The sequence below is a fragment of the Lepisma saccharinum genome, assembly GCF_977018435.1.
Source record: "Lepisma saccharinum chromosome 12 unlocalized genomic scaffold, izLepSacc3.1 SUPER_12_unloc_1, whole genome shotgun sequence".
NCBI lineage: Eukaryota > Metazoa > Arthropoda > Insecta > Zygentoma > Lepismatidae > Lepisma > Lepisma saccharinum.
In genome coordinates this window covers 6,442,261-6,463,683 of record NW_028142891.1, presented here as the reverse complement: position 1 = coordinate 6,463,683, position 21,423 = coordinate 6,442,261, and the positions used below count along the sequence as shown (strand labels likewise).

The following is a 21,423-nucleotide window of genomic DNA, read 5'->3' as shown; positions in this document are numbered from 1 at the left end:
TTTAATAAAGTACGCCATATGGCCACGGACGCCCCAAGAATGGAGCTGCTTTAGGATGCCAAAACGCCACGTTGTGTCATATGCTTTTTGGAGGTCAAAGAAAACTGCAACTAAATGTTCCTTGTTGAGGAATGCATCCTGAATCTGTGTTTCCAGCTGAACCAGATGGTCCAGTGTGGAACGGTTGGAGCGAAAACCACATTGAAAATTACTTATCAAGCAGTTTTCCTCCAAAAACCAGGTGAGACGCTTGTTGATCATGCGTTCGATCAACTTGCACACACAGCTAGTTAAGGCAATAGGCCTGTAACTCGAGGCCGCGGTGCGTTGTTTACCTGGTTTCAGGATGGGAACAATAATAGCTTCTTTCCAGGAAGTGGGGAAAGAGTCCTCCAACCAAAGCCTGTTGAATACCGCCAAAAGGAAATTTCTTGCTCCAATGGGCAGATGACGAAGCATCTCATAGTGGATCTTGTCCACTCCAGGAGCTGTGTTCTTAGAATCTCGAAGTGCCTGATCGAACTCCCGTTCAGTGAATGGAGAGTTGTATGGCTCGGTGTTGACTTCGAAAAACGAGAGGGCGTCGTTCCTGACGTTCCTTCTCACGGCGGAAACGTGGTTCATAATTTACAGAGCTAGACGCACCAGAAAACTGCGTGGCCAAGATATTAGCTATGTCTCCGGAATCTGTGTACAACGTCCCATCGTGCTCGAGGTTCCGTAATGCGGAACTGCTCGAGGTTTGCGGCAGTGTGGTTTCTATTAAATCGATCGAGAGCATGATTGCGGTCCTTGATGGCTGCACCGATCTCCGCAGTCCACCAGGGGACTGGGCGTCGCCTCGCAGGTCCACTGGGATGTGGAATGGAGGTGCGTGCAGCATCATGCACTCCTGACACAAAGACATCTAAGGCGTCGATTGGTGGTAAAGTCCACGCCAGATCGACTTCAAGGTCCACTGCACGCTCGAAGGCTTCCCAGTCGGCGCGACTGAGATTCCAGTGAGGGTGTTGTTCACGTGATTGCTGAAGATGTTCGAAGGTAAGAGTGAGAGGGAAGTGATCACTCCCACAGAGATCAGGATGAACGCTCCAAGATGTGGTAGGAGCAAGGCTGGGACTGCAAAAGGACAAGTCCAACGCAGAATATGTGCCAGAGGAAGGGCTGAAATATGTGGGAGTCCCATCATTCAGCAACGTTAAATCTGATGCCTCACGGAATTGATCTACAATTTGACCCCGGGGTTCTGTACGAACGGAGCCCCACAAACAATGGTAGGAATTAAAATCGCCCAAAAGAACTACAGGAGACGGAAGTTGTTCGAATATAGCAAGGAGGTCCTCAAGAGAGAATCGCTCCTCCCTTGTGATGTAGACACAGCACACAGATATTGGCTGTGGTAGATGGACCCGCACGGCGACAGCTTGGAGGGGGGTGGTGAGGAAGATTGGCGTTGAGTGGATGTTATCTCGAACACCGATTACAACACCGCCGTGTGCAGGACGACCCTCAGGAAGCTTGTCGGTGCGGTAAAGCGTGTATCCGTTGAGAATCACTGATTCATTTGGACGAAAATGTGTCTCTTGGAGACATATGATGGCAGGGTCAAATTCAGATATTAAGATTTGCAGTTCCTCGAGATGCATACGGAAACCGTTAAGGTTCCATTGGAGACAATAAGCCATAGCGGGAGGTATGATTGTTACCTTTTGAGGCGTACTCTGTTTCTAGGCCCTGTCACCTTGATAAATTCTTCATCCGCGGCTTCGTCCTGTATCATGTCCTCGGGTAAGGACACAGAGGGCGAAGGGGATGAAGAAGGGGGAGTGGGGGCGGGTGCTTTGAGCGCCCGCCGGGCAGCTTTCAGCTGCGCCTTAAGTTTCAGGGTGGTGGCCGCCACCCTCACTGGAGAGCTACTGGACTTGAGAAAGTAATCCTTGCTATGCACCTGCTTGAACTTCTTCTCTGTGGAGCGAGGAGTGGTTGCTTTTTTCCTCGAAGCAGGGCGGGCTACTACGGGAAGCGTTGTAGTTTGAGTGGACACGTCGCTGGTTTGTACACCTATACTTCGACGGGTAAGAGCAGGTGCAGCAACTGTAGCGAATGGCACAGGTAAAGTGGTGCGTATGCTTTCACGGAGACGTTGTTTTGCTTCGCCAGCAGAGATTTTCTCTGTGACGACCAACTCTCTGATTTTCTTCTCTTGTTGGAAAGAGGGGCAGTCACGATGCCAGACTGGGTGCTCGCCTTGGCAGTTAATGCATTTGGGACCTGAAGAACAAGGTTCGGTCCCATGATCAGGCTTACTACACTTACCACAAAGGGCGGTAGTGGCCTTGCAGGAAGGCTGAGTGTGCCCAAAGTGCTGGCATTTGAAACATCGCATCGGGTTAGGGATGTATGGCCGGACTTTAAGTCTCAAATATCCAGCCCGTACAATATCTGGGAGAGTGGTCGTTTGGAATGTTAGTATAATCGAAGCAGTTGGCACAAGTTCTCCGGATTTTCGCGTCTTGATTCGCTGCACTGCGGTGACATGTTGGTCTGAGAGTGCTTCAAGGATCTCTTCCTCCTCAGCATTTAGCAGATCCCAGTGGTGAATCACACCTTTACTACTGTTAAGTTGACGATGGGGTTCAACATTAACAGTGAAGTGGCCCAAAGATCGTAACTTTAAAAGGTTGTTGGTCTGGCGATCTGTGCTGCTCTGGATAAGTAGACTCCCGTTTCTCAGCTTCTTTATTTCTGGAACATCGGAACCAGCGGCGTAGTCTAGCTGTTTCTTGATAAGGAATGGTGACAAGTCCTTCAATGTAGCAACTCCGTGTATCTTTGTTGTTGCAGAAACATCCTTACTATCGGTCTTCTCATCAATACTGATAACAAGGTAACGTGGCACGTTACTTGTCTTTTCAACTACTTGGAGCGGGCTCGAAGGCCGCGCTCGTTTTGGGGGTTTCCCCCCGTTTGAGTTGTTTTTTGTACCCATATACAAAATAAATTTATATAGGAGGGTCCATAAATTGTCGCCTCGACATGCTCTCTATGCCGAGGAAGGCCTACCCCCAAAAATGGAGGCTACTCGAGGACCAAACCGAAATCCCCGAGGCCACGTTCGCGACTGCACCTACCCCTGCAGCCAACACTGTCCCATCGGCACGTGCAACTCACACCTTGGGATAGGGTTTTTTTATCGAGGTTGTCTCCTCTAGCAGGACCCTTAGTTATAGGGAGGTCAAAGATATGGAGATGAATGACGTGATGGAATGGTGAAAACGTGAGATATGGATGTGAAGAATGAGTGAAATGATGAGATGAAAATGACCTCCCTACCTTAGTTTCTTAGAGGGAGGTCAAAGATATGGAGATGAATGACGTGATGGAATGGTGAAAAACGTGAGATATGGATATGAAGAATGGGTGAAATGATTAGATGAAATTGACCTCCCTACTAAGCCCCCTCGCCCCGTCAAGGCAGTCCTACCTGGAGGGGGAGGAGACGTGTTCTATTTGAACAACAGTACACATCAGAGGCGCCAACTTAGATAATTTTGGGGGCGGCAAGGTTGGCATGAACAATAATAAATATGTAAATATACATTATATCTGTCCCTCCATGTGAATTGGTGGGGGGGGGGCAATAAGTGCTTTGCCCCCCGAAAGTCGGCGTCCATGGTACACATTAATAGGAAGATGCTAAGCTTGTATAAATCAGTATTGACTAGCAATACACTTCCCCTCCCCCGCCGGGAAAAAAATTCCGGGAACACATTTTACCACAGAAACTAGAAGTAACGTGTTATATTTGCATGTGTATAATAACAACAGTACATTATGATTTTCTTCGGCCCCTCTAGATATCAGTATTGACAAGCGATTCTCCCCCCGCAGGAAATAAAAATTCTGGTACACACTTTACTACAGAAAGAGATATCTGTAAATGCTAAAGTCGAAGATTTTGCGCATGAAATGAAAAATTTCGCTATGGAAGTTTTGAAATATTGTTGTAGTTCAGTTACATTTCCCTTGTAGTTTAACGTCCAATTCATATGCTCGATTTTTAGAATTACTGTGGTGAGAGAATACTGCCTTGCCTGAGTCTCCCTTCGTTCGTTGGTGCGTGTTTGAAGAGAGAAAGATAAGGAGGGGGATATGTGTATAAAAATTGATAATCGCTCCATCGCGCTGATGCCACTTGATTTGGGTGAAAATGTAATCGCTAATTTGTCCACGACAACTGAACCAGAGCCCACGAAGAATTTTTCAACCACCCTTGAGCCCACCCAATTACTGGTGACGTCACTGCTTATCTCAATGGGGGAGGGAGGCGGTTGGTCCTATTTTTTCGAGAAGTAACCGCCCCACTGGAGATAAGCAGTGGCGTCACCAGTAATTTTTTTGGGGGTGGGCTCAAGGGTGGTTCAAACTTATTTCGGGAGGCTCTGGGGGGCTATTATAGCTTCCTCGGCCGAAATTGAAATTTATAAAGATGATTTCTCACTTTGTTCATTTGCTTAGACACTGTAGTTCAATAAGACGTGATAGGAGCTTGACTTGTGTAGGAACATTTTGAACAGGTGAAGAAAGCCGGGAGGGAAGGGACGAATTCTGAAGTGATCGTTGGAAGACAGGCCTTGCTAGGATATTTCGTCACGCCACTGGTTGAGAGATTTCTGACCCCGGGGTGGGAATAGAATTCGGTGTGTCGTGCACTTATTTCAGCATACTTTTATTTATGCTGGAATAATTTTTGAAGGGAAAGAAATATTTGAATTGACTTACCTATTAGCAAGTTTCAACTCCTAGTAGAGCGATCGAGACCATTTTTACTAAATCCTATTATTTGCAAATAAAAAATTATATTGATTTAACACAATAGACGAGAAAAAGTAGGAAAGTAACTAGAATGAGTGAAACAGTGAAGTCAGATATATTCCACTTTCTGAGGTTGTATTATTTAATATAATTAGTATTATTTTATTGTTCTTATTCTTCAAATACTGTAATTTATTATGTTGTTCGTAAAAATAACACTTATTTCCTGGTGAGATATTTTGCTTTTGCCTTGACGTTGTATTTATTTGGGCCTTTAATATATTTTTATGTTCATTTTTTTCAGATTGAAACATAATTTTAATTACGACTTTTAATAGCGATCTCTTATGTGTGAGTGAATTTATAATATTCATACCAATATTACGAAATGAATTATTAATTCATATGCAGTCCCAGGTAGCCAAATGTTGCTTTCGGTGTGAACTGTCTGGCCTTCGATACCCAATAAGAGTCTGAAATGTCGGTGATACCCAAACATCGTGAGGATAATGGCGAGTTCATTGAAAAGGAGAAGGCTTCGCCTAGAAAGCCAAATAACAGCGACAATTAGTTTGATTTATTTATTTACTTGGTTTATTTTCCTTCGTTTTTCTGCCACTTTCGGCTAATCGCGAAGATGAGAATGAGTGATATGAAATTGATGAAAGAACACTCACAAAGAACACGCGTATCCTAGCCTGGATTCGAACCCGGGAACCCTGGGGTCGTAGCGTGCTGTGCTAACCATTCGGCCAGGTGTTATCCAAAGATATGCCACTCGGCAGGTATCGAACCTCAGACGACATTTTCACCATGAGGATTATTATTCCAAAGCTACCTCCTCGGTGGCGCAGCACCAACTTCTGTTCTAAGGGCTCCAGGTTCGAATTATGGCCATGGTTTGTATATTTTGTTCTATTCCCTGCTTCATCGGATCACCATTTATCTTCGCCGTGAAAAGTGACGTAAAATTTTTGGTTTACTAGTTGCCCACATAGGCAAATCGGAACTGGAGTACAGTGGAGTTTCCGAGCCACCGCCGGGAATCGAACCCGGTTCCCTTGATCAGAAGGCGACAGCTTTATCCACTACGTTATCGGGGAGGCCTGAAAAGTGGCGTTAAAAAACAGAATACAGATTTTGGAATTTATTGGTAACAACACGGAATAACCAATACCAAAACAATTGCACATAGGAAATTCCAACCCATCCTGAGTCGCTGGCTAAGGGCTAGTACTACACAGACAGGTTCAGCGGTCAACCTTGCCTCAGGGTCAGACAGAAATCAAAACAAAGCAGTCTGAGGGGGTTGGGTGTTCCTTGAATGTTCAGTCCCGGAAGGATGGGGAGGGGAGCTTGGGCGAGGGTCGGCGCGTGTTTGGTATTTTGTGGGCGCGAGTTATATTTTTTCGTATACCATTTTTTACTGTTTGTAAGTAAAATACAGAGTGAGTAACTTATATTTTAGAAAAGAAATCAAATGGTGACATTGCACACAGAGAACACCATAATACTTCCTTGTAGTAGTTTACGTACATTCAACTACACATTTTATTTTTATTTTCGCTAAATTAAATTGAAATATAAAATAACCTTTCGCATCTGTCTAGTCTAACGCATAACATACTGCCAAAGTACATCTACGTTTCGTGTGCTGCACTAAGGATGGGTACATTGTAGAGGAAGAACTGCAGCGACGGAAGAAAATGCAAATGAAACGGGGAACTATATTCCATCGCGGAATAAGCCACACTCTTGCGTTGGGCCCGCTCGCGAAACTATCGTCGGTGGCTGCTAGTAATTCGGAAGTTTCACCACCAGATGTCTCAGACGTAAGGCTGGCAAACTCGTCTCCTTGATCCATCGCGTTAATGAATTTGGCAGTGGTTGCCAAGCGTTCCCGTTCTTGAAGAAGCTATCAAATAGAAGAATTGACCACACTATTTATAAATTACGTGCCCGAGGTGTAAGGGGTGCTCCTTCCACGTAGTGCACCCAATAGTCAACCTCACTTCCACGTAGTACACCCTGGACTGAAGACTAGCGAGGCACTGGCGACTGGCCCCATGGCCAGTATAATTTTGTTTGTATTGTCCTGTTTTTTGTCCTTATGTGTGCTGACTGCCCCTTTACAGCCTCAGCTTTTATCGAAAGTCAGAAGATTTTAATATTTTATGATTTTAGTTCTGCAACGATAGCGTTGTTATTTGTAACGATAAAGGGCTGGACCCCGTATAATGTGACGGGTGCAAAATAGCCTTAGTGCTGACGCACTCACAATTTCAAATTCAAATTCAAAAAAATTATGCCAAGAAAAGTTAAAACTGGAAGACATTACAAAATATTATTCCCGAAAGTGGGTAAAACCTTAAAATATTTTGTTCACTGTATATAGAGAATAAATAAGGTTCGTTAACCATAAGGACATTAATAAATAAATGGATGTATGTATATGTGTGTGTGTGTGTGTGTTCCGGCATAACTCTCGTACGCCTGGAGCGATATCAACCAAACTTGGTACGCCTATCACTTGAAATCTCGAAAGAAATACTGTGGGGGTAAGACAGCCCTGGGATAAGGGGAGGGGATGACATGTAAAAATAATCGAGGACTACCGATATTAGTGTGGAATCCATAGTTTTCGGGGTCTCTAAGACGAATAGCGACACTCATAATGCCGTTGAACTCAAGTTCATCAAATATCGGGATGGGGGTTGAGAGGGGGTGAAAATTAAAATGTGAAAAATTACCAAGATTAGTGTCGAATCCATAGTTTTTGAAGTCGCTAAGCTAAATGGTGACATTCACGATGACCAAACTTAGTACACATATGAACTACACTCTGGAAAGAAATATTGGCACCCCTAGGGTCGGGGGTGGGAAGGAGGTGACATTTAAAAATAATCGAAAACGGCCGATATTAGTGTGGAATCCATAATTTCCGGGGTCGATAAGATGAATAGGGACACTCCTAATGAAGTTCAACTCCAAGACACCCCTGGCACCCCTAGGGGTGGGGGTGGCATGTAAAAATAATCGAAAACGATCGATATTAGTGTGGAATCCATACTTTTCGGGTCGCTAAGATGAATTTGTGACACTCCCAATGCCGTTCAACTCCAAGACACCCTTGGCACCTCTAGGGGTGGGGTGGGAAGGGGTGACATGTAAAAATAATAAAAAAACGACCGATATTATTGTGGAATTCATACTTTTCGGGGTCGCTAAGATGAATAGTGACACTCCCAATGCCGTTCAACTCCAAGTTCATTTTACACTATAGTCAGAATTCATTGTTTTCCTGTTTAATAGAAGATTGGGATAAATATATACCCGAGCAACGACGGGCAATCAGCTAGTATTTAATATAATGTTTCATTGAAATCGGAGGGGGATACAGGGGTCAGATCCCCACTTCAATTTCTCCTCATCTTGACATTTGAGGGGGGACTTTGCCCCCTAAAACAGTTTTTTAGCAGAAAAAAAGCACTTATTTCTTCGTTTGGGCCTCTCTATACACCTGCCAAATTTCATTGAAATCGGAGGGGGACACAGGGGTCAGATCCGCACTTCACTTTGTCCTCATATTGACATTTGAGGGCGGTTTTGCCCCCTAAAACAGTTTTTTTTTAACCGAAACAAAAAAATACGTATTTCTTCCTTCGGGCCCCTCTATACACCTGCTAAGTTTCATGGAAATCTGAGTTGGACACCGGGGTCAGATCCCCACTTCACTTTGTCCTCATATTGACATTTGATGGGGGGGGGGGGGGTTTGCCCCTAAAACAGTTTTTTAGCCAAAACAAAAAGAATACGTATTTCTTCCTTTGGGCCCCTCTATACACCTGCCAAGTTTCATGGAAATCGGAGGGGGACACTTAGATAACCTCCTTTGTTAGCAGAAGTGTGGCAATGAATATTCACATTTCTGCTGGAGTGACATCAAAATATTTACCGTCTTTCTGAAGAGTGTACAGTTTTGAACAGTTCACAAAGTGTAAAATTATGTCGTCATCCCAAAAAAGTTTTTTAAAAAAAAACTGGAGACATGTTCTCTTCCAGAAATTAGGGTCTGACTGAGGTTTTCGGTGGTTTTGCGGAAATGTCAATCTTTTCCCACTTTCCAACCAATGGTTGACTTCTTTTATTTTTCTTTGCAGACACATCCAGGAGGCTTACTTTCATGCTGGAATCCTCAATAACAATTTCAATATCTTCTACTTTTCTATCCTCTTGCACACCAAAATCTAACTTTTCTCACTATAAGTTCTGCATCTCCAAGAAGCTGATTCCCTGAAAGAGTATTTACAGTTGCATTTACACATTCCTCATCCTCATCCCCACTATCCTCATTGCTTACCTCAGGGTTGTCAGGCGGCGTAAATGAACATTGTAAGAATACATGCATTGATACTGAATTTAGCTGGCAGAGAGGGTGTAGGATATGGGGAGAAAGTGATATATATATGGGGTGCCTGGCACCCTTATTATGAAGGTATTAAAATATCATGCATTATTTACATGGGAATGTGTTTCATTATACTCATAATACGCTTTCTCACTGCTTCAATACTCGAGCAACTTCTATTGGAAAACCCCATCCCGTGCGTTCCCACTGTCCCAATAATATTAATTCTGTAGAAGCTTTATTAACTTCTCAAGTTCTGTGCTACATATACCACATTAAAGAGGTACACTTATGAAATGAAACAGATACAACACAATGAAGAAAACAATAGCAGAAACAAATAAGCATACATACCTTTTGTTGGAAGACATTGTGCTGAAAGTATACACAACTTACAACACGGGGTGTAAGGGGTACCTTCCACGTAGGCGCCCAAAAGTCAACCTCACTTCCACGTTAGTACACCCTGGACTGAAGACTAACGAGGCTCTGGCGACTGGCCCCATGGCCAGTATAATTTTGTTTGTATTGTCCTGTTCTTTTGTCCTTATGTGTGCTGAGTGCCCCTTTACAGCCTCAGCTTTTAACGAAAGTCAGAACATTTTAATATTTTATGATTTTATTTCTGCAACATTAGAGTTGCTATTTGTAACGATAAGGAGCTGGACCCCGTATAATGTGACGGGCGCAAAATAGCCTTAGTGCTGATGCACCCAAAATTTTAAATTCAAATTCAAAAAATTCAAACAACTTACAACACGTCCTCTCGCAAAAAGGAAACAAATGAAAACCGTTCTGTGGGATTGCAATGTTGCCAGATACCAACACATAATATCAAACGTACATAAGCATCGACAAAGCTTTTCACTTGGGAATATATAAATGAAAACCAAACGCCCCCTTTTTGGGGCACCGGGAATATATGGGTTACAGGTCAAGTCCTGATTTGCCTCACTGAGCATAAATGGACCTAAAACAAATTCATCAAATTGTCTCATTGCAATATACCATAACTTTTTTTTTATTGCATGTACAAAATTTCAAATAATAAATAACTACTTATTTATTATTTGAAATTTTGCAGAAATGTTACAAATCATGGCTAAGAGAGATTCGTATTAAAAAAAATGTGCAATATAAATTTTCTTCAAGGTGTAAGGGTTGAGCCTTCCATGTAGTACACCCAATTGCTAACCTCACTTGCACATGGTACACCCTGAACTGCTTTTTGCAGACTAATGAGGCTCTGGCGACTGGTCCTATGGTCAATATAATTCTGCGTGTTGTCCTGTATTTTGTCCTTGTGTGTGTGCTCTGTGCCCCTTTACAGTTTCAGCTTTTAAGCTGTCATAATATTTTAACATTTTAGTTATGCTACATTACAGTTATTTCTTATGGTAAAGGGTTAGACCGCATATAATGTTACAGGTGCAAGATAGCCTAAGTGCTGACAGACTCAAACTTTTAAATTCAAATTCAAGTTTTGTTTTAGTTTTGCAAAGGGGCTAACTCCACATAATGTGATGATTGCAAAATAACCTCGGTGCTTATGCTCAGACAACTTTAAATTCAATCAAGCAATCATTACAAATTCTCTTTAAATTTAACACACTCTATTTCTCAGTAACACAGATAAGCTTTTAAGTACATAAAAGGATAAGAAACACTACACATGTTTTCCTTGCTCAACATTCTTAATTAAACAGACAGCATATCTTACCGCACATTTCACTGTTAATTTTTGAAGATGTACCATCAAGTTTCTTGTTTTCTATTATTGGTTTCTTCTTCAGATTTTCTGCAAGCGACCACTCATTCTTTGTGAATGACCACCTCCATAATTAACTTTGTATCGTTTCAGTATTTTGCTGGTCATCACACAACTCACGGAACTGCACATGAAAAAACAAACACGGAAACTAAGCTGTAGCTTGACTACACACCACTGCTGTTTTCCGATGTTTCAGTACCAACCTCCAGGCCCATTGCTGAGTCAAGAAAAGCATACACAGATAAGAAAGTAATTTATCTTAAATACAAAATCGTCAATTATCAAAGCAAATGTAATTTTTGCGGCTCTGTAATTTAAGGTAATGTAATTATGGCATGTAAAAGGTAACCCCTTTCCTCGTCGTACGCCCAATTGTCAACCTCACTTCCACATAGTGCACCCTGGACTGCATTTTGCAGGCGAACGAGGCTCTGGCGACTGGCCCTGACCAGTATAATTCTGTGTGTTGTCCTGTGTCTTGTCCTTGTGTGCCGAGTACCTCTTTGTAGCCTCAACTTTTAACCAAAGACAGAATATTTTAATATTTTAGTTACGACATGACATTACAGTTATGTTTATTTTAGTTCTCTTAACCTAAGTCGTAATATTTGTAAGTTCAGGTAAGGGGCTGGACCCCATATAAACTGATGGGTGCAAAATAGCCTAAGTGCTGATGCACCCAAAATTTTAAATTCAAAATTCAAAAATTCTCTTAAACACAAAATCGTTAATTATTAAAACAAAAGTAATTTTTATGGCTCTGTTTGTAATTTAAAGTAATGTAATTATACCCGCCTTGTCAACCTCACTTCAATGGAATACACCCTGGACTGCATTTTGCAGACTAATGAGGCTCTGGCATGGGGTCCTATGGCCAGTATAATTATCATAAGACTGTGTGTGTGTTGTCCTTGTATGTGCTGAGTGAACCTTGACAGCTTCAGCTTTTAACCCAAGGAAGAATATTTTAGTACTTTAGCATTACATTTCTGTTTGAAAGAGGAAAACATTAATTTAGTCCAATTAATAAGCATGTAAGGGACTACCTTTGGTAAAGCACCCAAATGCAAACCTCACTTCCACATAGCATGCCCCAGACACTGGGTTTTGAAGGTCAGCGAAGCTCCAATGCCTGGACATATGGCCTGATTAATCCTCCAGATGTAATTAATTTAAATTATTGTTACCTTTTTTGATGTGTTGTGTGTGTCCATTGCAGGTCTCTCTACAACTAGCATTTTTGAGCTTACTGAAGGAGCTTTTGACATGCTTTTTCCTTTTCGACCATAAAGGTAAGAGTTTTAGATAAGTGTATTTTTTCCCATGTACATAAATGGGTGTGGGATGTAAGTTTCGATCCTTCCACGTAGTATGCCCAATTGTCAACCTCACTTCCACATAATACACCCTGTACTGCATTTTGCAGATGAACAGGGTTCTCCCGTTTGGACTTACGGAAAGTATAGTCTTCATAGCACTGTGTGTGTGTTATGCTGTGCTTTGTCCTTGTATGTGCTGAGTGCCAAGGTAAAGATATTTTAGTTTTCAGACACGCTTTTATTTGTGTTATGATAAGGATCTGGGCCTCGTATCGTGTGACAGTTGCAAAATAAAATAGCACAACTTTCCTGGATTTGTCACCACCCCAGTTTTATCCATATTGTAGATGCAAGTAGGTGGGAATTTGTACCGGGTGTTTCAACAGAAACCATGATTTCAAATGGCATTTTAAAAATATTTATTACAACTACAAAAAAAAAATACATAATCTGATAGAGCGAACCCAAAAGTTTAATGGAAAACAAGTTTGAAATGTCCACCTTGAGTATTTATCACTTCTCTCACCTGGTTGCACATGTTGTCAAATGCCTGACCAAGGGTTACACGACTAACTTGTGCAGTACACTGTTCGATGTTTGCTTTCAAATCATGTAGTGATCGCGGTCCTTGTTTGAAAACGTCGTGCTTTAGGAAACCCCGCAATAAATAGTCACATGGGTTTAAATGAGGGCAAGTTGGAGGCCACTCTATACCATTTTGAAAGAAATGTGTGAAGTATTTGAAATCACACGATTGTTGAATTTTGAGTGGAGGAAGTTCAGGACAGGTTCTATTGTATGCAGCTTAGCTTCGTCTTTCTGGAACCATTGCTGATGAATTGGACAACGTTTCTGACGGAAGACCAGGAATGAAGTATTCCTGCAGCATTTGCAAATGATTTGCTGATATGACATAGTCATCAAAAAAGAAAAGTCTGATAAAGTCATGTTTCGGTACACCACACCGTACCAAAACCTTTTGTGCATACACAGGTGTCTCCATTGTTTCATGAGGATTATCGGTTGCCCAAAATCTGACATTCTGCTTGTTCATTTATCCGTAAGATAAAAGTAAGCTTCATCTGTACAGCACAAGTTTTCAATCAGGTCTGGGTCATCTGTAATTAAGGTACTAAACTGTTTTGCAAAATCTAGTCTGAGTCTTTTTCTGGCATCGGTTAAAGCTTGAAGAATTTGGATTTTGTAAGGAAACATGTATAGGTTCTTTCAAAGAATACACCAACAGGATGTTGACTCTAGACAAACGTTTCATCTTTTTTTGTCAGACTGTTCAAAACAGATCATCGCACTGCATCAATACGCTCGCCTGTTTTCACTGTCGGTTTGGGTCCTCTTTTTTGCTTTCCTGTACCATTCCCAGTCTTGTTGAATTGATCAACATATCGCTAAGTAGACTTTGTTGGTGGTACTCATGCACACAAATTCTCCAGCCAGAACCGTCGTTGAACAGAAACAAGAGAGCTGGGTGTAAGGGGTAACCTTCCACTAAGGTGCCCAAAAGTCAATCTCACTTCCACATAGTATACCCTGGACTGCATTTTCCATACGAACAAGGCCCTTAAGTGCTGATGCACACAAAAATTTAAATTCAAGAAACAAGAGAGCGTGTCTCAATAAACCAGGTCACCAACTGAATCTTCTGCTGCAGTGAAAGTCTCCTGTCCTCCCTTACTGTACTACTGTGCTACAAACACCTGAAGAACACAGATAAAAAAAATAAATTGAATTAAATTTTAGACTTTTGTCAATGACAACATATAGATATTATTACTGTGACTATACTAAATATTTTTTTAGGGTCATTTGAAATTACGGCGTTTCTATTGAAACACCCAGTATTTTTCCAAAGGATTTTGAGGTTGTCAAGATATTGGTACACTTCTGTTCAGAGAAACTGGCATACTCGTTGAGTTAAAGATCAGTTTCGGAGCCGATTGGGTGTGGCAGTACAGCCGAAGTGAAGGTTCAGGAAAACAACACTACAGGGTTGCTAACCAGGGGTAAGGGGCTGGCCCCCGTATAATGTGACAGGTGCAAAATAGCCTAAGTGCTAACGCACTCAAATTTTAAATTCAAATTAAAAAATTATATAGCTGAATAAATGCCACATTTGCTTTCCTAATTCTTGATCTAACTTCATCTTGTGTTCCCCCTGTATTTGTCACCAAACTCCCCAGATATGTAAACTCCTTAACCTCTTCAATATTTTCCTCATTCAAGTGGAAATTTTCCATCTTTTTTACATTTGTTGTTAATGATTTCGTCTTTGTACTATTTATCTTTTAAGCAACTCTTTTCCCTTTCTTATCCAAATCTCCTAATTTCTTTTCCATATTACGGTATGTGTGAGACAGCAGACAAACATCATCTGCAAAGCACAAGTCTTCTAGCTGTTGGGTGAGACTCCAATTTAAACCTCTCCTTTTTCCTTCCGTTACCCTCTTCATTACTTTATCAATTACCACCAGAAATATTGTTGGTGATAAAATACATCCTTGCCTTACTCCTGAAATAACTGGTATTGGATCCGTAAGTATTCCCTCATGCACAACTTGGCATGTGGAACCATCATAGGAGTTTTTAATAAGATCAATCATATGTGCTGGAATGCCATATTATTTTACAATTGTCCTCATTTTCATTCTATTTACAGAGTCAAATGCTTTCTGGAAGTCCACAAATATAAGGTACATATTAGAGAAGTATCCCGTACTCTGTTCTATAATAATATGCGGTGTATTTATCTGATCTATACAGGAACGGTTGCTTCGAAAGCCTGCTTGTTCTCCGGATCTTTTTCTCAACACATCCTTTAATTCGGTTTAAAATAATCCTTCCTTGGGTAATTCCCTTGTTTTCGGGAAGCTTTAGGTCCAAGGACCTGTAATGCATATATTCTCTATTTATCTGTACACTGTTATTTTCTTGTATATATTTATATCTTGTATTTTACATAATCATATTATTATAGTATAATATTTTCTCTATTAAAGTGTATCTAATATATATTAGATTACACAGTCAAATAAATTTAGAAGACCTAACACTTAGTCTAAGGACTAATTTAGTAAATACTTATTACATTTTGAACATATTAACTTATTGCTTATTTTCTTTTCATTTATATATTCTTCTTCTGAGTCATAACTAATTAGTACATACACCTTGGTTTATAATATACAGGGTCTGTATTTTAAGTAATGAGAATAAATCCAGAAAACAAAATTTATTACAGATATCGCTACAAATCTTTAGTAGTCTTCAAAGTATGCCCCTTGAGCGTCAACACACTTCTGCAGGCGAGTTTTCCACGCGTCGTACGCTCCCTGTAAGCCAGCAACTAAAACATCCTTCAGAGCACGCGTGCAAGCCGCTTTGACAGCATCCAGGGTTCCGTGGTGTTGTCCTTTGAGGGCTGTTTTCACTCTGGGAAAGAGGAAAAAATCTGCAGGGGCAAGGTTGGGGCTGTAGAGAGGCTGAGGAATCGTTGTGATGCCTGATTCCGTCAGAAACTCCCTAACCACGAAGCACGTGTGACCTGGCGCATTGTCATGATGGAGCTTCCAATCAGCGGAAATTTCTGGTCGCACTCGGTTGACCCGTCTGAACCGAGCGGTTGTGCAATTGCTCGTTCGTCAAAACTTTCGGGACGAGCTTGGTGCAAATTTTTCTCATCCCAAGATCCTGGGTGATGATTTTGAGAACAACCATTTTATCGAGTCCTAGCGTATCCGCGATAAACCGCACACTGACACGCCTGTCCGCGTTCAGCAAATCTCGCACACGTTGTTCGTTGTCTCTGGTTCTTGAGGTTGACGGGCGCCCTGCGCGGGGTTCGTCCTCCACGCTCTCCTGGCCTTCTTTGAACATTTTGTGCCACCGAAACACTTGCGCTTGTGATAAACTGTCACTGCCGTACGCTTTCCGAATCATTTCCAGATTTTCTGGCTGCACCAGATTTTCCAAGGCGCACACAAAATTTGATCGCGTACCGCTGTTCCATGCTTTGCTGCATTTTGCTCTTGCAGACACTACTTTGCAGACGTCCACGCCACGCGTGATCATGCCTCAACGGACGCCAGCAGGCAACTGCCGCTTGGAGCGTTTTCAAGGTCACACACCCCACTACCAACTCCAACCGGTCCCAGCGGGCTCTGACGTCTAGTCGCGGCAGAAAAAAAAATATTCTCATTAAAATACAGACCCTGTAGGTATCAAGGTATAGAACCCACTCTCCTTTCCCTGTTGTTACCTATTTACGAAGCTGTAAATCTCTTTACAAGGCGGCATTCCCTGGAGGGGCGATTACCCGTTCTGCCAAATGGGTTCCACGAAAAGTATTTCACCGAGTCTCTGTGAAAAAATAACATAATTTATGTTCAAAACTTTGTGTTACATCGGTAAGTGAATAATAATGTTTTCAGTCATTCATTTGACACTTCTCTCGTTTCACCCCCCCCCCCTCAAACCCAAAGTTTCGAACTTAAATTGTGATATTTTTTTCACAGAAGAATAACGTTTCATCATCTTGTGACGTAACAATGCAATAAAGAAAATACGTTCCAAGCTCAAAATTATGCCACACGCATAGTCCTTTCAATAATTATTTTCTGCTTGCAACACGAGCAACAACAAAGTATAAAGTATAAAGTGACTGTGAAATACTTTTCGTGACACCCGTTTGGCAGAAAGAGGAAAAAAAAGATTTGACCACACGCGGAATCGCACCTAGGATTTCAGCTTACGAAGCTGGCATTTTACAGACTTGGAAACAAGCTGCGGTGTGAAAAAGCATGCTATTAGTGATTTCTCCTGAAGATTTTTACTTTTACCTGTCTGGTTCCAAACTTTCAATGTCCCTTCTCTCTTAATTTGAAAGCAATACGCTTCATGGTATAGTGTCTCTATGCTGTGCACACATTGCTCACAGGGGTGTAAGGGGTGCTCCTTCCACGTAGTGCACCCAATAGTCAACCTCACTTCCACGTAGTACACCCTGGACTGCAGACTAACGAGGCTCTGGCGACTGGCTCCATAGCCAGTATAATTTTGTTTGTGTTGTCCTGTGTTTTGTCCTTCTTTGTGCTGACTGCTCCTTTACAGCCTCAGCTTTTAACAATAGTCAGAAGATTTTAATATTTTATGATTTTAGTTCTGCAACTTTAGAGTTGTTATGTGTAACGATAAGGGGCTGGACCCCGCATAATGTGACGGGTGCAAAATAGCCATAGTGCTGATGCACCCAAAATTTTGAATTCAAATTCAAATTCACATTGCTCACAGACTATAAGTTAATGTTGTGTGTGTATATTAATAAAGACGATCGTAGACGTGCTTTTGTGCACGGTAAGTGTACAACCCCTAATGATCATCTTTCTCTAGCTTCTGTCAACATAGCAGATTCTGATATGTGGCGACGAATCTTATAAGTCAATTACACACACATTGTTATATTTTTAAACTAACTATTTAACGAAGAAGAGCGATTTGTTATGAATGTATGGTGACATTCATACAGCCTGTACTGGTTTTGCGAGCTTTATTTTCCTACTTTTGTGTTCAAATTGCAAGCTACAAGAGCATACGTAATAGAAAGTAATGAAAGTGATCCTGAAGTGACGTCATTCGGGCCGTGATAGATATTGTTATTGCCTTGGATTGATTATTTTCTCCCGACTGCATCTTGAACATCAATTTGATTTATTTTTTATTTTGTTTCACCCTGCATCCGGTGAAAAACTTTAGTGGTAAGCAACATTGCAGAGTGCTGTTTTCCCGAACCTTTACTTCGGCTGTACTGCCACACTCGATCGGCTCCCAAGCTGATCTTAAACTCAAACGAGTGTGCCAGTTTCTCTGAACAGAAGCGTAAATTTGAATCTTGTTAATACCATGATCCTAGCTATAGTAATGCATTCTGGTTGCCTTAAAGATAAATGGCGACACTTTATAAACAAGGTGGCCCACACCAGTGATCGGAACGCTACATTTTAAAAGTAGCTTCGCTACAGCTACAGCTACTCTTCCAAAATGTAGCTTCGCTACAGCTACAGCTACTTTGCCAAAAAGTAGCTCGCTACGCTACTCCTGTTCGCTACTCGCTACTTCGCTACTTTTTGCGCTACTTCTGCATAAAAAGATGAAAACAGCGATATGGGTATTAAAAAAATCCCCTTCTACTGGTAAATAGATTCTGTTATTTATTATCATGATTCCAGTCATTCGATAATTTTGATAGCAATGTTACTTCAGTTACTTATTTTTACAATAGTTTTTGAGAATACCATACCTATGCAAGTGGCAAATCAATTCAAATTTGATATATGAATATTGCAATTAGGGTGTAACCCAAATTAATTATTACAACTATACACAAATAAAATTTTGTAGGATTACGTATTTATGTTCACATCAACATATTTTTCTTGAGAATAAATATTTCATTTTTTATGGACCGATATGAAGTCAGCATTTTGAATGAAAAGTGCCTGGAGCCCTTTGACTACAAAAGGGCCCCAGGTTCGATACCCAGCAGAGGCACATAGTGGTTAGGATCCAGTCTCGATCAGATTACCTATGCTTAAAATGGACTCAAAACAAAAACTAGGAAAGATGCCAAGTTGTGAGGATGAGATCCTCCTGTCCTCCATTCCCCACACTGCTCATCATTCATCATTCTTCCTCGTTCTCACAATTAGCCGAAAGTGGCAGAAAGCAACTATAGATAAGAGAATAATTAAATAAACCATTCATCCTCATTGTCATGATTGAGAGAAGTGGAAGAATAGATGAGGAGGTAAACAGAAGAGGACAAATGAATGGTGGTGGACTATATCAAAGCGTTCGAAGAATAATATGGAATAGGGATGTACCTATGAAATGCAAGAAGGTAATATGTAACATACTATGTGCCAATAATTACGTATGGAGCAGAGACTTGGACAATGACATAGAGAGACAAAGAAAAGATGCAGGCAGTGGAGGTTAAATTTCTAAGGAGTCTTTTGAGGAAGACTAGAAGGGATAGAATAAGAAATGAGGAGATTCAACAGACAGTGGGTGTAGTGAAGCTTCAGGACAGGATAGATCAGGCACAGATGAGATGGTTCGGACACATGAAGAGGATGGATGCAGAAAGACTGCCAGCAAGAGATTACAATGCACAAGGAGTGGGAATAAGGCCAAGGGGGGAGACCAAGATGTCGGTGGAAAGAGCATAAATTTGAATAAATTTGAATTTAAAATTTTGGGTGCGTCAGCACTAAGGCTATTTTGCACCCGTCACACTATACAGGGTCCAGCCCCGTATCTTTACACATAACTCTAACGTTGCTTAATTAAAATCATAAAATATTAAAATGTTCTGACTTTCGTTAAAAGCTGAGGCTGCAAAGAACACTCAGCACAAATAAGAACAAAACACAGGACAACACAAACAAAATTATACTGGCCATGGGGCCAGTCGCCAGAGCCTCGTTGGTCTTTAGTCCAGGGTGTACTAACGTGGAAGTGAGGTTGACATTTGGGTGTACTACGTGGAAGGTCACCCCTTACACCCCAGGTGGAAAGAGCAGATAGTGGAGAGTGTTAGGAGACAAGATTGGAACATCTTGGAAAGAGAGGAGTTGTGAAAGACCAGGAAAAAATGGAGAGGCTTGACTTCCATGCCGACCCAGCCAGAGGCAGGAAACAGCGAAGGATGATGATGTCATGATTAGCAAAAGTTGCAGAAAAGTGACGCAAAAGTAGGAGAAATACATAAATTTGAAAATTCTGTATACGTATTAACTAAAGAAAATTGTCGTTTCTGCAGGAAAGTCAATAACTCGTACATACTTTTTGCAATATGATAAAATTATTGAGGAAACTGTCGTATAAACCTGAGTTCTGAACGTATTGTAATTTTAAAATTTGTGAACAAATACTATCCCGAAAATAATTGAAATTCCAGAAACTCTATCATTCTTGTAACAATAACTTCTTGCTGGTGAGATCCTATATACTGACAATGATCAATGCTGTTAACGTACTGAGCCATTTATTGCTGGCACTATTCCCTTGTCAGTGCAGTGGATATTCCATTGCTCGTTTTTGCACTGCAAGTTGTGTCTTACACAGCAATTAATGACATTTTGGTGTATCTTCCACCGTGAATATCCACAGGATTTGTTCCGGGGGTGACGCAAACGAGGCACTTTTTTCCAGTGGTGCAGCAAACGAGGCAAAATAGCGATGCAGCTTAAAAAAACGTAGCTGTTAGCAGGAATATATTCATATATGCCATTTAGTTATCTGGATATCTGAATTCTTCAGATACTAATTAAATAAATTACGCACATATCTATAATCTACAATCTAGATAATCTGTATCTCCACGTAATAGAATGTCTTTATGAACCTCCTGCAAAATTAAGGGTTATTGTCGATTTTTTCTGACACTGTTGCCACATTCAAAATTCACCTCAAAATGCCGAGAAAAATGTAGCTGTAGCGAAATTTTCGCTACAACTACAGGAATTTTGTAGCTTCGCTACCGCTACAACTACAATTTTCAAAATGTAGCGTCGCTACAGCTACAGCTACAAACTTTGTAGCTAGCTACAGTAGCGACGCTACAAGTAGCTCGCTACTTCTGACCACTGGCCCACACCTTGCTGGCCATTCCCTTTGTTCTCTCAAATGGATGCTGTATATTTTTTAATTCAGAAAAGAAAAACCAAGCTGATGAAACATCTTCAGAATGAGTCGGCAGCATCGAGCAGGCTTCTAATTGAACTATGTGTTCAACGTACTTCCTTTCGACTTAATGAGAAAATACTTCCTAAAGACAACATCCCACTTAGTCTCTTAGAAAGAGTACATTCCTTGAAACCAAAACTCTCAGCAGCTTTCCTTTTGTAAAAACCTTGAGCAAGGAGCAGCTTGACTTTCTTCAGCACCTCCTTTGTCAGAGGCTTTGATGTACTGGAGCGATCTTTCTTACAATATAAGATGCTTTTTAGAGATAATCGCCACATATTTACAATGAAGAATTTGGAAAAAAACTATGGTGATCCAGTGCAACTCTTCCAAAAAATAGCTCCAAAAAA

General features: G+C 41.2%; 1 protein-coding gene across 1 annotated transcript; it reads right to left on the bottom strand.

The window, feature by feature from the left end:
• Nucleotides 1-15,901: 15,901 nt before the first annotated feature.
• On the bottom strand, nt 15,902-16,399 carry LOC145982156 (protein GVQW3-like). Its single transcript, XM_083115723.1, has one exon. The coding sequence runs from the start codon at nt 16,397-16,399 to the stop codon at nt 15,902-15,904; it is 498 nt and encodes a 165-aa protein (XP_082971849.1).
• Between the last annotated feature and the right edge of the window lie 5,024 nt (nt 16,400-21,423).

Bases quoted from the DNA above. Each gene is read 5' to 3' on its own strand.
- LOC145982156 (XM_083115723.1), bottom strand. From the start codon at position 16,399: ATGATCACGCGTGGCGTGGACGTCTGCAAAGTAGTGTCTGCAAGAGCA.